This window comes from Echinops telfairi, unplaced genomic scaffold, assembly GCF_000313985.2.
Source record: "Echinops telfairi isolate 266 unplaced genomic scaffold, ASM31398v2 ScPeMD7_70;HRSCAF=299, whole genome shotgun sequence".
NCBI lineage: Eukaryota > Metazoa > Chordata > Mammalia > Afrosoricida > Tenrecidae > Echinops > Echinops telfairi.
This window is the reverse complement of record NW_022103968.1, coordinates 14,923,955-14,939,161: the sequence shown is the minus strand read 5'-3', so window position 1 is coordinate 14,939,161 and position 15,207 is coordinate 14,923,955. Positions and strand designations below refer to the sequence as shown.

Here is a 15,207-nt window from a genome sequence, read left to right as displayed (position 1 = left end):
TACTTGCCTGGTTCTCGGGGCATTTGCATGTACGGCCCCCAGCTAAGGTCGCAGTTAACCTTTCCTTATGCCAAGTGCGGGATCACATGGCCACTACCTTTGGCCAAACTGGGCTGGTTGTACGCACCCCCCCAGAAAGAGCCTGCCCCTCACTGCCGCTGCATCCTCATTTTGAGCATCTTTCTTCCATTTCCCTTGTGTCCTCGTTACCCTTCTGTTCACCCTTCAAAGCCCACCTGTCTTGACCTTCCCAGCAGAAAGAATCACTTCCTGACCCACAGTCCCAGCATGACAGCAATAGCATTCCAGTGAGCACATCTCCCACTGTAGCACAGTCACTGAAACATGCGACCACGTACTTTTAGAATGTGAGTCCTTGCGAGTCAAGGGCTGGACTTAGTGTCTGTACTTCCATTACTTATCTTCTATCAGGTTCAAAATAAACATTTACTGATTGAGCATAACCATCTCTCCAACCATGCCTCCCATCTATGCAGGTATTGGTTCATTGATAATGCTGGAGCTTAGTGTGGGGCAGGTGCTGTGTTATGGATATAAGTGGATTGAAACATCACCCCTGAACTCAGGAAACCTGGAGAACCTCTCAAACATCACCCCTGAACTCAGAACACCTCGAGAACCTCTCAAAGCCAATATAATGTCCTCCTTAACCAAACCAAACCCACTGTCATCCATCAATTCTGGATTAAAATAATACCCCCCCCTAGGGTTTCCAAGACTATACCTTTTTAGGGAATAGGCAGCCTTGTCTTTCTCCCAGGGAGTGGCTGGTAGGTTTGAACCACCAACCTTGCAGTTAGCAGTCCAATGCTCACTCGACAGCACCACCAGGTCTTTTTTTAATCCTCTAGGGACATCAATGCAGCCTCCCCTTGGGTCTTCTTCGAGGAATGTTGTTCGCACCTTTCCCGTTGTCCTCTCTCTGCGTTCTCAATCAGCAGCCCTCCCCAACACTTGAGAACTCATTGACCAACCTGCTGAAGGTAGACCCCTGGAGGTTATCCGGGCAATGTCTCTCAGAGACTTGGGGCTAATACCTTTGAGATGAGAACAGAAGTCCACTGCCTTGGGTCACTGCTCCCTCAGAGTGGCATGCAGGGCCCTGTCCCCATGGGAGAGGTAAGAGGGCTTCCCAGGTGCTCAGACTAAAGTTGCTCCAGACCAGTGACCACTCCATTCTCTGCCCTCAACCTCTGTTCCTCAGGACTGTCCAGCGCAGAGCAAGCAGGGCTGGCCAGGAGACACTCATGCAGCCCTACTGTCCATGTGTCACCGACGGGACCGTCCCTGGACCTGGGGACACATGTGCATGCCATTTTGTGGGAGTGGGGAGTGCGGGTCCTCAGCCTCTCTCCCATTTCCATCAGACCCTAGGGCCACAGTGAAAACTCATCTTACTCCCTTTTCTCCCATCTGGCATTTTCTACCCGCCCTTGTTTTGCCAATGAGCCTAAGAGCGAACAGCAACAGAGAGACAGAGACAGTCAGCAGACAGACACAGCCTAGCAGCAATGGGCAGGGTGGTCTAATTTGTGACACCCTATTTTAGCTCTTCTAAAATGAAAGATCGGTGTAACATTTTGTGAGCCAAGGGATCTCATGAAACTGACTTTGGGTAGTTTTGACCCAAGGGCTCCGGTGAGCTGTCTGAGCCCTGGTTACAATCCTCCCTCAACCCTCTGAGACCCATGAACCATGCTGAGGGCCGCACACCTGGGCCTTGACTCCAATCCAACCTGAGCCTCGGCTCCACATCAAACCAAACTCCCCGGCATGGAGTGGATTCCGGCTCATATCAATCCTATAGGACAGTGGTTCTCCACCTTCCTCACGCCGGGAGCCTCATACAGTTCCTTATGTTGTGGTGACCACCCCCCCACAACCATGAAATTATTTTCATTGTTACTTCATCACTGTCATTTTGCTATTGTTATGAACCGGGCAACCCCTGTGAAAGGGTCGTTCAACCCCGAAAGGGGTCGCGACCCACAGGTTGAGAACCGCTGCTATAAGTCAAGGTAGGACTGCCCTTGTGAGTTTTCAAAACTGTTGACTTTTTTTTTTTAGGTTTGAAAAGAGTGATTTTATTGAAGGAGGAGACTTTGGAAAAGAAGTCCAAAGGGCCCTTAGCTAGTCTAACAGGCCAAAACTGTAACTCTTTACAGGAGTAGAAAGTCTCCTCTTTCTCCCTCGGAGCGGTGGCTGGTGGTGTCAAACTGCTGACCATGTGGTTAGCCTCCCAGCTCATAACCCACTACACCCCCCTGCCTTCTCCAAGGCTCTGCTCAAGCCCAGGAAAAGATGCCTCCCCCTCATTCCCATCCTTCCCACGCCGTCTGCAATCCAGTGTCAGATTCTGACAGCTGGTTCTTGGTCCCTGGGATTGCATAGAAGGGCTGCTTTATTGAAAAAGGCACGTTCATTCTGCACAAGGGTGTCATGGGCGAAGGATGCTTGCCTTTTCTCTGTCTTCTGTGCAGCGTGAGCAAGAGAAAGCTTGCAAATGGGAACGAACGGCCTTACCTGTGACTAGGGATTCATGTTGCCCTCAGAAACCATGAATCAGCCAGCGTGTCACGGGGTGGGCCCTGGGCCAATAGTATCAACAGTACTTTGAATTATTAAGAGTAAAAGGTCCCAGGCTCCACCCTAGGACTCCTGGATCAGGAACTCCGGGGTCAGGGCCCAGAAATCTATATCCAACCTGCTTTTTAGAACAGCAGTTCTCAACCTGTGGGTCACGACCCGTTTGGGAGTCAAACAACCCTTTCACAGGGGTCACCCAATTCATCACAGTAGCAAAATGACAGTGATGAAGTAGCAACTAAAATAATGTTACGGTTGGGGGGAACACCACCACATGAGAAATTGTATGAAAGGGTCGTAGCATTAGGAAGGTTGAGAACCACTACTGTAGAGGCTCCTGGGAAAGATCTACCTATGTGCCTGGAATAGACACAGAAACTCACCCCAGTGACCCTCGGGACACGCTGGGCTATTGCAGTGTTCATCGTGTCAGTCTGAACACAAACAGGGTGTTTCAGAAAGAGGGGTCAGGCATAACAAGGACTTGCCCTCCCTCCATTAATAACATTTGCCCTTGAATCCACAGCTCCTGCCAGTGGGGGATGAGCATGCCTCTCGGTATGAGTCACCAGCAGACAGCACACACAGTGACAAGGAAGCTGAGCTGGTTTCTACGGCTGTGTGCTGGGATCAGGCTCAATCGCATGGGAAGAAATCCACTCACTCCTGGTCACGAAGCTTCTGCAAGGCCTCTGGCTGAATGCCAACAATGGCGTTCCATGCTGGCATAGGACAGGCACGCCATGCCAGGGCTCTCGCTCAACAGCCAGGGGCTTGGGGATGCCGTGGCCCAGAGGGGCGGCCTCCTCGTGAATCAGATGGCAGGGTTCTCCTCTGGGCAGGTGAACCTCCCCAGGATACCTTTCCTGTAGGTATTTGGAGAAGTCCATGGGTTGCTCTTTAGGAGAGGGGTTATGTGATGACAGGCAGGTTATTTCATCCCTCCTGGTCCCTGGGAGAGACAGGAGAAAGGGCCATGTCCAGCTCCGACACCCACTGTCCGCCCGCCTGCTCTTAAGTTTGCCTGAACTATCGCTTCATAAACGCTAAGAAAGAACCCAGACAATAACAAGTGCTGGTAAAAACGAGAACCCTTTTTCATGAATGCAGTGTATACGTTTATGTAAAACTCTTTCTTGGAAACACTTGGAACCTTCTCAGTTAGAAATGTATTTTCAACTGAGGCTTTTCTGTGTTTTCTTCTGTTATTGGGGTTTTGTTCTTGATTTTTGCTGTTGTATTATGTTTTCTTTATAGGAGATTCGGGACAGGTAAATCGAGAGACAGTAACTGGATTCATGGATTTTTGGTGCTGGGGTAGGGAGGGAATGTAACAAGTACAAGAAAGAAGAACATGTCCTGAAATTGATTTAGAGTGATGATTTCACAATCTCAAATATGTTTAAACATCTGTATGATAGGTGATTTTTAAGTCAATATGTCAATAAAACTTAAACTTTTTTTAAAACAAAATTTTTAATTAATTATCTTTGGGGGCGTCCAACAAGTCTTATAACAATCCATCATTCAGTTGTATGAAGCACCCTTGTACATATGTTGCCATCAACATTTCAAAAGCATTTTCTTTCCACTTCAGCCCTTTGGGTGATGCCAAGTCAATGCGCTTTCTCTGTTTATCCACTGCACCTGACCTCTAACTGTGGGGACGAAGTGCAGTGACTGTTAGCAGGTAAGAGAGAAGGCCTGGGAGACAACCCAAGTTGCCAGACTGCCTTGAGGACGAGACAGAAATGAGTTTGGGCTCCCACCAGTGGTGGCCATGTGCAGGGACAGGGTGGGTTCTGTGTGCTGTGACCCGGGAACAGTAGGCTATAAAGGACCATGGAAAGGATCCAGGCGTCCCAGGGAGGAGCTTGGGACTTTGTATCCTTAACAATTCCCAGGTAATGTTGATGGTGCTGGCCCAGTGTCCACGCTGTGACACGCATTGGGTGATCCATGGTTTCTGTGATCCATGGTTTCTGCAGGCAAGATGAGTCTCTAGCCATAGGTAAGCCCATACACCAAGTGTTGATGGACACATCAACACTTCACAGCTAGCTCTGCAGGCTGTTCCTTAAGACCATATGTTGATGACTACTGCAGGCATGACGGAGCTGTCCCTCACGTTGAGCAGGGGACTAAAGTGCTGTTTAACTTCTCTGCTGTGTACTAAGGTACACAGAGTCATGCTCGAAATCCCCAGAGATGGGGTGGACCTTTACGAAGCTTCCTGTAGGGAAGCTTGAGTTAGGGTTTGGTAAATGCATAAGAGGAGAATATGCGTCCTTCCCACTAGGGCAGGGGGGCAGCCTGACTGAGGGTGAGAAGCTCAAACACCTAGCCTGCCCCCCCACCCCGCCCTTTAGAGCTGTCAAATAGGAAAAGCAGGTTGCAGGGGGGTCCTAGTACCATTCCCTTGGGTTCCATAGCTAGCTATGCCTGGGAGAGCTTCCAGCTCCTCTGCTTCCTAGTGAGGTGATGTCTAGTAAGCTTCTTAATTCCCCTGAGCCTCCCTTTGCTCATCTGTAAAATGGAGGGATGACACCACGGGAGCCATTAATAGATTTGACAGGCTACTAAATGACAAAGTGTGTTCTAGACCCTGTAAGCAAAACCCCCAGCCAAAAGCCTACCACTCACAGTTTGCAGCGGACGGAATAATGGTGTTTGAAATCAAACAGGTTGGCTGAGGAGGACGTTGATGTAGGTGGGGGAGGGAAGGTGTTTTAAGAATGTGGGGTGAACCTGGAGCGCTAAGCTAGAAACCCTGAACTTAACCTTGTCGCTCATTTATGCAAGGAGGGGGGGGGGTTGTTTATGTTTTGAGCTGGGAATGAGGCGATGACAGCAGAGTCCTAAGAGGATTAATTTGGTGCCTGTCTGCAGGACACGTGGGAGCCGCCGTGCACCACTGTTCCTGGGCACTGCCAAGAAGCAGATCAACATGGTTTTCAGAGGGAGCACGCAGGGTCCCACCTCGAGACCCTTATAGCATACTTAGCATAGCAGTGGCTGTCCGGAAGGGGTGGTGTCTCCTTCTTCATGGTAACTAACCCCTGGGCGCAACCTGGCATCCCGCAGGACCCCAAGGTCGATTTCTGATAGGATCTTTCACAAGGTAGGTCCAGCAAGTCTGTACAGATTGGTCCAGAAAGCTGAGTCTTGCCCAAGAGGTACCACATGGACGCCTCACTACGACTGCTCCCTCGGCCTCTGTGCCTAATACTAGCTCACGGTTCATGGATCAGAACCCATCGTGTCCTCTGTCCCCCGACCGCCATCAGCAACTCTCCATCCACCCCACCAGTCCCTCCCAAGCTCTATTCGACCCTCTTCTGCCTCTCACCCCTACACAAGGGGTTCTCAGCCTTTCTAATGCCGCCACCCTTTCATACAGAGCCTCATGTGGTGGTGACGCCCAACCATAAAATTATTTTCGTTGCTACCTCATCACTGTCATTTTGCAACTGTTATGAATCAGACGACTCCTGTGAAAGGCTATTTTGACCCCCCAAAGGGGTCACGACCCACAGGTTGAGAACCGCTGCCCTACACCCAATCTTATGCCAAGTTCCATCAATCCTAAAATTGTGGGTCATCTCAAATTGATCGTTTTCTTTTCATGTCAATAGGGCCCAAATATCCCCAATCCTTAAAGTCTCAGTCACAATGTTTGGGGCTTAATCTCCCCCTTTCACTTTCCAAAGCCCCCTCTTGTTTAACATCCACTCCCCATGAATTATTTATGAACCTATGTTACCTCCTCGACAGACGGTAATGAGCCTGAGGGTAACATTAGGTCTTGGAAGTCCAGGTGGTTTCTCTGAGTTCCCAGGTTTTTCTTTTTGCAAACAGAGAGGGAGACCTCAGGAAGTGGGGCTGGCAGGGAGGCTTCTTGGGCAGAATGGGGTTACCAAATGTGAAAGGGAGACCACTGAGCGAGAACATCTCTGAAGGTCTACCTGCTTTAATAAACACAATTTGTTCCACTTCAGCAACTGAGCTGAGCAGGGAAGCAGGCCCATCAACGAGGCAGAGAGAGGCCTTTAGAGACATCTTGGCCACCTCATGACTTGAATCATTTGTTTCAGCCAAAACCTTATGAGCATCAAGGGGTCAGTTCGGTTTGGTTGACTTCCATAATGGTGGTTCACACCTCTTCCTCTCTGTACTGAGTCCGGGTGGCCTTACCATCTAGCCCTGGAAGACCACTGTGGCCATGGTGTGACCAGCCACTCAGATCTCTGTGCAGAGGCTCTCACCAGGGCACGGGTGCACTTGGTAACACATGGAGGGATTTCTGACTGCCACGAGTATGGGGTTGGTGCTACTGGCATTAACTGGGCAGAAGGCAAGGACGCTGCTGAATACCTGACCGTGCTCCGGGCAGACTTACGAAGAACCAGCTGGTACAAAGTGTGCTTGATGCCGAGGGGGAGGAACTGTGCTCCAAAGAAACTATTTGCCTTGTGCGTGTGTGCACGTGCACACCCACACACCTGCACATCCAGTGGAGAAGGAGCACCCCTCCTGGAAAGGGGACTGTACTGGGTTTCACTGGGTCCTCACTAGACCAACAGAAACCTGCTGCCACTGCACCAATTTCAGCGTGTGGTAGTGCGGAGCTCCATGGGTTTGTTTTGTTTTTTATCCTTTCCGGTTTTGGACTTCAGGAATAGACGCTCTATGTACAATCAAGGTAAGAATGCATAGGTAGATCATACAGATGACTCCCATCAGGTGGAGTCCGGTTCTTAGTGCCCTATAGGACAGAGGAGACCCACCCCCTGGTGTTTTCAGGGAATGCAGATCTTCATGGAAGCAGCAACTTTCACCTTTCTCCTATAGAGGAGTGTTGGTCTCAAACTCCTGACCCTGCAGCTAGCAGTCCAAATGGCCACCCACCCTGCCACCAGCGCTCCTTGAACATGCCATTGGGTTTTCCAAGCTCCAATCTTCATGGAAGATGATTCTCAGCCTTTCTTCCACTGCAACGCTGTCAGAGAGTGGATGCAGCACATGGACAGGACAGTGGAGAACTGCCTTTTTGGATTTCTGGAGCTGTAAATCTTTATGGGAGCAGAAAGTCTCATCTTTCTCCCATGAAGCAGCTGGTGGGTTTGAACTGCCAACCGGGTGGTTAGCAGCCCGATTCTTAGCCCATTTTGACACTGGGGCTCCTTCTAGTGCTACCAAAAGAACAAACACAAAACAAACTCACTGCCATTGGAGCTGGTGTCAATTCATCGGGATCCCATAGGAAGGCTACAACAGCCCCCTGTGAGTTTCTGAGACTGTAAATCTTTACAGTCCCCTCTTTCTCCCACAGAGTGGCTGGTGGTTTCAAACCGCTGACCCTGTGGTTATCAGCCCAACATGTAACCAACCATAATGCTACCAGGGCTCCTTAGAGCAGCAGTTCTCAACCTGTGGGTCGCAACCCCTTTAGGGGTCCGAATGACCCTTTCACAGGGGTCGCCCGATTCATCACAGTAGCAAAATGACAGTGATGAAGTAGCAATGAAAATAATTTTATGGTTGGGGGGTCACCACCACATGAGGAACTGTATGAAAGGGCCGCAGCATTAGGAAGGTTGAGAACCACTGCCTTAGAGCATTACAAGGTGCATTTAAAGCACAAACCTTTTGGTTAGTAGTCAGATGCAAATTGCTTGTGATACACCCAAGTTAAGCACAGTGCAAGCTGGGTCATCCGACAGTGGCACAAGGTTTACAGGAAAACAGAAAGCAAACAAACCCAAACCGAAGTGCCCAAATGTAAACCTCTGCTCTCTTGTGCTTGTCTCCCGGACTGTAAACTCTTCCTTTCACCCGGTTCCTAAACTACAAGCATTCCCCACTACTTCAATGCTTGTCTATATAACTTAATCTCTAATGTTTGCTAATTCTTATTTTCTCTAAGCAGCAGCAGCAATAAATCCCTTGTGTGTATTTTTAAAGTCTGCTCCAACACACACAAAAGCTAGACAACCAGGGCTTTTAAATGAGGAGCGAGGGCCTCTGGCGTTTAGCCTGATGAGTGCGCAAGTGCAGGCAGAGAGATATTGACCGATAAACCCACAAAAATCTCTCCTGCTCTTTTGTTACAGGAGACAGCAAGGGGAAGGTGCCCTTGAACGTGCCAGAGAAATAACCATTTCATCAAGATTCCTGGATCAATAAGTCTCTGAACCTGGAAGAAAATGGATTCCTGGTCAGGAGAATAGAAGCCAAGGAGGGTCCAAGTCTGTCGGTCAACACCGCTCCACGCTACCAGAAAGGCGCAAGAAACTGTACCCTGGAGAGAAAATGCTGGGGCAGACCAGTATGTGCGCAGCCGCTCTAAGCGGCAAGGGGGAGCGGGAGTCTACTGTTACTCCTCCTTCGGAAGGCTCCCATGTGCCATGGGGTGGACAATTCAGAATGCCCTAGTCTGACCTTACTCTAGTGCAGTGGTTCTCAACTTTCCTGATACAGTTCCCTTTCATACAGTTCCTCATGTGGTGGTGACCCCCCAACCATAAAATTATTTTTGTTGCTACTTCATCACTGTCATTTTGCTACTGTGATGAATTGGGTGACCCCTATGAAAGGGTTGTTGGACCCCTAAAGGGGTCACAACCCACAGGTTGAGAACCGCTGTTCTAGTGGGGCTCATATCCTCTCTAGGAAGAAGGAAGGATCTAGCCCTCTTGGAGAGCGAGATATGATCGAAGGGCTCTAGAAGGATCTCAGAGGTGAGTGAGAAGGCCCAGCTCGGATAATCGGTCAGCCTCCTGTAATTGCTCCCCGAGACAAGATCTATGATACAGCGGACACCGCACAAAACACTGGAAAATCAAAGCTGGAGACACAGAGTCTGCTCACCACCTAGGATGGAGACCGAGGATGTCCCCTCCCTGTAGGAAGGACAGCCACAGATCCATGGACATCACTTGATGGGATGTGGAGGACCAGCGCTTGGTCCAATGAACCTTCTGCGTGGCCTTGGGCAACTTGCTTTTTCCTTTCTGAGCTCGTTTTCTCATCTCGAGAAAGAAACCTGGACCCAGCCCCCAGTGCCCTTCCTCCCTCAGCAGCCCTGGTGTTCTCATCTCTCCATGGGCGCTCTGCTCCCGCTGCCTGGATGCCTGCCTGCCTTGGCTGCTGGCCGACCTCGGTGCCAGCAGAAGGCCGGAGGCAGCAGCGTGGGCTGACACAGACCTCAACATCAAAAAGGAACAGCCTTTAATCAGTGGTAAAGGGTTATAATACACTGGTATGCCACCTCCCCAGAGACCTGGGCTCTTGGGGTCGTCTACAATGACTAGTGGAAGGAGTTGTCATGCGGGGAGTCCTCGTGTGTAGCAAGGAGTCCTGTGGGGTAGGGGTAACATGCTGGTCTGTGAGCCCTGAAGTCCACAGTTTGAAACCACCAGCCACTCTGGGGGAGAAAGATGGGGCTTTCTACTCCTTCAAACACGCAGTCTTGGAAACTCACAGGGGCAGTTGGATGCTGTCTGGGAGGGTTGCTGTGGTGGACATGGACTCGGTGGCAATGAGTTTGGTTTGGTTTGGAGTGTCTATCAGGAGCCCAGGGGGTGCAGGGGCTGAAGCACAGGGTGGCTAACCACTGACCTCTCCAAGGGAGACGGAGGAAGAGGCTGCCTGCTCCCGGAAAGATGTGCATGCTCAGAAATTCAAAGGAACAGTTCTACGGTGTCCTATAAGGGCAGCTAGGAGTTAGAATTGACTACATGGCCGTGGGGTGTTTCAGCTGCATAATGCAAACCACATAGTGCTAGTCGGGGGCTTCCATGGACCCCAAAGGAATAGAGAACAGACTCCTGTAAGCCCTTTTCCTATCACTCATAAATTGCACATACTGGGGAAACGGAAGCAAACCCATTAGCATCTGCCATCCATGTGAAGACTGTCCTGGTTGGGGAGAGGGAAGACTGCAGAGATGTGACCTCTGGCTAATGTCAACGCCTGTGCTGCTTAGAGTGGGGGTCCTGGGACGCCCCTTCCCCAAAGAGAAGGCACATCATGACAAGAACCTGTCGTCCCTCTAACGGAGCGGAAGCCTACGAGCATGAAAGATACATGAAGAGCACTAAGGCCAGAGCCAGCCCGCATCTCTTTGCCCTGAGCGGCAATGCCCACCCCCCACCTCCCAGGAAGGAACTTGCCATGAAGGAAATGTCAGTTCACCAAAGAACAAAAGCAGAGGGTACACTACACGACACGATTGTAGGTTATGTTGTATATTATATCATATTAATTCTATTACAACCATTTGGTGAAGATCCAAGACATACTGCAAGTAAAAAATCAAGTCATAGAAAAATCCTTTTTGGTGGATGAAGGGAGATGTCGGACAGTGTAAGAGATGACAAAATAATAATAATAATATATAAATTATCAAGGGTTCATGAAGGAGGAGAGAGCGGGGAGAGAGGGGTCAAAATGAGGAGCTGATGCCAAGGGTTCAAGTAGAAAGCAAATGTTTTGAGAATAATGATGGCAACAAATGAACAAATGTGCTTGACACAGTGGATGTATGTATGGATTGTGATAAGAGTTGTATGAGCCCCCAATAAAATGATTTATTTAAAAATGAAGGAAAAATTATTTTCGATCTAACTTATTCCCATGGCGGAAGATATACACACACACATTATTCAGTTTTTCCTCTAGAGAGGCAAGTGGGATTGACTTAGGAGGGTTTGAGGGCTTTCATGTTCCCCTCTATTCTTCTACAATATTTTCTTAACTCAAGCAGTATCCACACGTGACTTAAGAAAATTTCCCCACCGTTGTCATCTTTACGTTTCCCAAATAAACTCATCAGTGAAGCCAGACTTCAATAAAAAATAAAATAATAAAACCTTTAGCTTACATTTCAGAAGAGGACCGCACCTAGTGCACTAAAAAAATTAAATCAGGCAGTATCCCAGGGCCAGGCAGGCCTGCCGTCGCCCTCCTTGCAGGCTCCTTAGGGCGTGGCTTTGTCACCTGTGCTATCAGAAGGTGTTTGGAGGTGTGGCTAGGGCCAACGCTGAAATGACAGGTTAGAGACACACCTGAAACCTTTAAAACGGCCTGGCGTCTCCTCTCCACTGGTCCCAGCTGGGCGGGATGAGGGGCGGGGGGCACGTCCCAACACACCGCAAGCGGGCGGGGCAGCCCCTTCGTTACACTATTAATTACACGATGTATTTGGGTGAGTGCGGGCAGCCGGAATGAGAATGGAGGGTCCGAGGGGGCAGCCAGGTAAACCTTCCGCACAGCCGAAGGCTCAAAATACACCCTCCAGCCCCAGCCCAGCAACCGCGCGCTGGGCCGGCAAACACGCCCGCCGAGATGGATGGGCTTCCCCGGGGGGCGCTGCTCAATGAAAGGCTCTTAATGAAGAGTCTGCGCTCTCTGCCACCAGCCCTCCGAGAACATGTCGCACGGCTTCCCATCGACCATCCCCCGCGCGGTGGCCGAGCCCCGCAGGGCCGCTCCAACTTCTGCAGCCGTGCACCCGGATCGCGAGGATATTTAGAATTACCTTTCTCCTTCACCATGGCAACGGGTCCTGGGCCGCGCAGGGCGGAGGGCTACGGGAATGGACGCTTCGCCCCGGGGCCTCGCCCTGGCCTCCCGCGGGGCAGTCCCGGGCTGCTGGCCGCCTCCGAGCCCGCGCCCTGCCCGCGCCCCAGCGCTCTGCCGAGTGGCAGCCGCACCCCGCCCGGGACGCTTCCCTGCGGGCGCCGCCGCCGCCTCCCTCCGCTCCAGCGGCTGTTGTAACAAATGCAAAATTCCACTGTCCTAATCTCCGGTCACTGACACCACCTTGCATTCCTCTTGCCGGGCCCAAAGAAAACCGGCTGCAAAAATGCTCCGGAGCCTTGGCCGGCTCCCAGGGTCTGATAAATGATTGCCAGAAACGGGAGGGGGTGGGGGGAGCGGCGAGGGACTGTCGCCCGCCCTAAGTCAAACCGAGTCCCTAGTGAGCTCCATTCGTTTCCCGTTAGAGTGCTTTCATTTCTCACGCCAGTGCAGTTCTAGCCAACGGAAGTGATCACAATTAGCCTCGGTGGGAGCGTGGACGAACCGGGCTGCCTTCCCCTTCCTTGTCCTCCACGCCGAATGTCCCGGAGGCTCCGTTATCATAGAAAACTGAACCGTGACCTGTATTCGCTCTCCCCACCCCTATGCTGCACCTAAGTGGGAGGGGTAGAAGGACCCAGTGGTATTGGGGGCTTGGTGGTGGTGGGGTGGATGGACTGCGAGCCAGCCAGGAAAGAGGAACTTGCCTCAATTGGCTTCTCTAGGATCACATTCAAGATGGCAGCAGAAATGGGTTACCCAGTCAATGGAATCCTGACCCCACTTCTGGTTTATGGTTTCCCAGACAAGTGCCTGAAATACATGTGAACGTACCCCCAGCTCTGGGGTGCACTGGGCTGCTGACCACGAGGTAGGGGCTTCAAAGTCCCTGGCAGCTCTCAGAGAGCAGGATTTTATCTCAGAAAACCCCAGATAGAGATAGTCTCAGACATCCACAGCCAGAGTCAGCTTGATGGCAGGGGGGTTGCTTTGGGGGCCAGATTGAGGCTACACAGCAGCAGTACCTCCTCATGTGCGGGTTGGTGGGTTTTTTGTTGGGGTTTTTTTTGTTTTTTGTTTTGGCTTCTGACTACAGGGTCACAGACAAGCGACTTCCCCGGGTCACCAAGCGGATCCCCAGCCCATTCCAGCCCTATCCTGCCAAGCTCAGGTGGCCCATCCACCCACCATGTAGGAGAAACGTGATGCGCGGGAGACAGAAAGGAGGCAGCAGATGGCCAGGCCAGCTTTCCGAACCAGAATGCACCGCCAGTATGAGCCTGTATTTACTGCAAATATTGTACCGTATTGGGTCGCACAGCGCCAAGGTGGCAGCAAGGAGCGACAGAGATCAACCTGCCTCATCTCTGGCTGCGCGATGCTGCAGCTTACTGGTCACCTTTGGCCAGCCGTTTCTTGCTGGTGTCTGATGTGCACAGATGTCAGGTGGCTGTGCTGTTCCCTCCTCTGTGGCTGAGGGCTTCCCCGTGAATAGTGTGGCCATCTCAGCCTGCCTGTAAAAGGCTCCGTCTCCAGCCCCAAGGGTTGTCTTTTCTATCACACACCCTTCACCCTCATCGCTCCCTGCCCTCACAGCAACCCTGCAAGGTCAGGTTTTTCCTAACTCAATGACCAGCTGGAGAGGGAGTCCTGGAGAGCCATTAAGCACTTCTTGAGCCTCCATTCCTAACAGGACAACTCAAGGTCCTGGGCAGAGATGACTCCGGGGAGTGGCCAGGGCTCAGGAGCACCGGGGAACCCGTCCTTCGCATCCCAAATGGTCAGCACTAACCCTGCATTTGCCCACCTCCTCCAATCCAATGCCCCCTCCAAGCCCTAAGGAGATGCCGACACCCAAAATGAACTGCCGAGAGCTGGAATTAATTAAGGGCTGAGAGCCTAGCAGGTGAATTTGTTTTATTATGTTTTTGCACCATAACTAGATGAGCGCCTCACATACGCACCTCTCTCAGCTTTCCTCTCGTATGCTCAGTTCAAAGCTAAGGAAACAGCTAGCACACCCCCCCCTTCCCCCTCTCTTTCTTCCATAATAGAATTAAACATCATTGGATTTCTATTGCCAATCACACATAAGTGGTTTCAGATGCTGTGAATGCAGTCAGTCTAATCTCTCCCTTAAGCGGGCTGGCAGTTTTGCATCCAGAGAATGAAGTGTTGTAGCCCATCTGGTCCCTTATTGCTCACCTGGACACCTCCGTGGAAAAAGGGCAGCTGGGGGGGGGGGGCAGGCTAAGCAGAAACAGCTGCTGCCTCCTCTTTTCCAGAGTAGCCTTCTCAAAAGGAAAATACTACAGAGGGGTTGAGAGATTTGTTCCTTGCTCCCATGTTTTCCATGAGAAGAGTTTTCCTGTGCCGTAGTCAAAGTGATGAGTCACCGGCATTCAGCCTTTGGTAGCTAAATAACTGTCAGATGGCACAAGGCCCCCCACCCCACTCAACTACCACCACCAGACGCTGCTACTTTAGGATGAAAAGTATCCACTTGGCACTTTGAAGATAACCGAAGCGGGATGGCTCCGGCTATTTCTGGAATGTGGGAGAGTAAAACCAAATTTTGTTTTGGTTTGGTTTTTGTCTCCTAGCCTCGCTGGCAAGAGTCCTTAAAAGCGTGGAGACCAGAAGCATGGAGCACATAATCGCTGCTTTACAGGAGTGTGTGTAGTGCCTGAGAAGGAAGACAGCACCTCTTCGGATTCTGCTCTAAAGAGGCCTTCCAACGCACCGCACCATCTCATTCCATGGTGCCCAGCGAGGGTGTCGCTCTCCGGTTTTATTTGTTGCTTTGTTTCCCCCATACTGACTCACTGCCGCCTGAAGCACACTCACAAAATGATGCAAGGATTGGCCCACAAGTGACCAAGAGACACAAACCATTTTGTTGGAGAGCAAAGCTTGTTAGCACATCGCCACACTGGGCACAAATTCAAAGACACATCATTTCAGTAGGGGCCGTGCCAATTAAGACAAACATGACAAGAGGAAACCAAGGAACCTGGC

At 50.9% G+C, this 15,207-nt stretch overlaps 1 protein-coding gene across 1 annotated transcript in view; it reads right to left on the bottom strand.

Annotated features, from left to right (window-relative positions):
• Window positions 1-12,268, bottom strand: part of LOC123521801 (actin-binding LIM protein 1-like) — a 77,731-nt gene extending 65,463 nt beyond the window's left edge. The window contains exon 1 of the mRNA XM_045291240.1: window positions 12,149-12,268. Coding sequence (XP_045147175.1) covers window positions 12,149-12,164 — 16 coding nt within the window. The 5' untranslated portion in view covers window positions 12,165-12,268. The remainder of the gene's footprint in view (window positions 1-12,148) is intronic.
• Window positions 12,269-15,207: the final 2,939 nt, after the last annotated feature.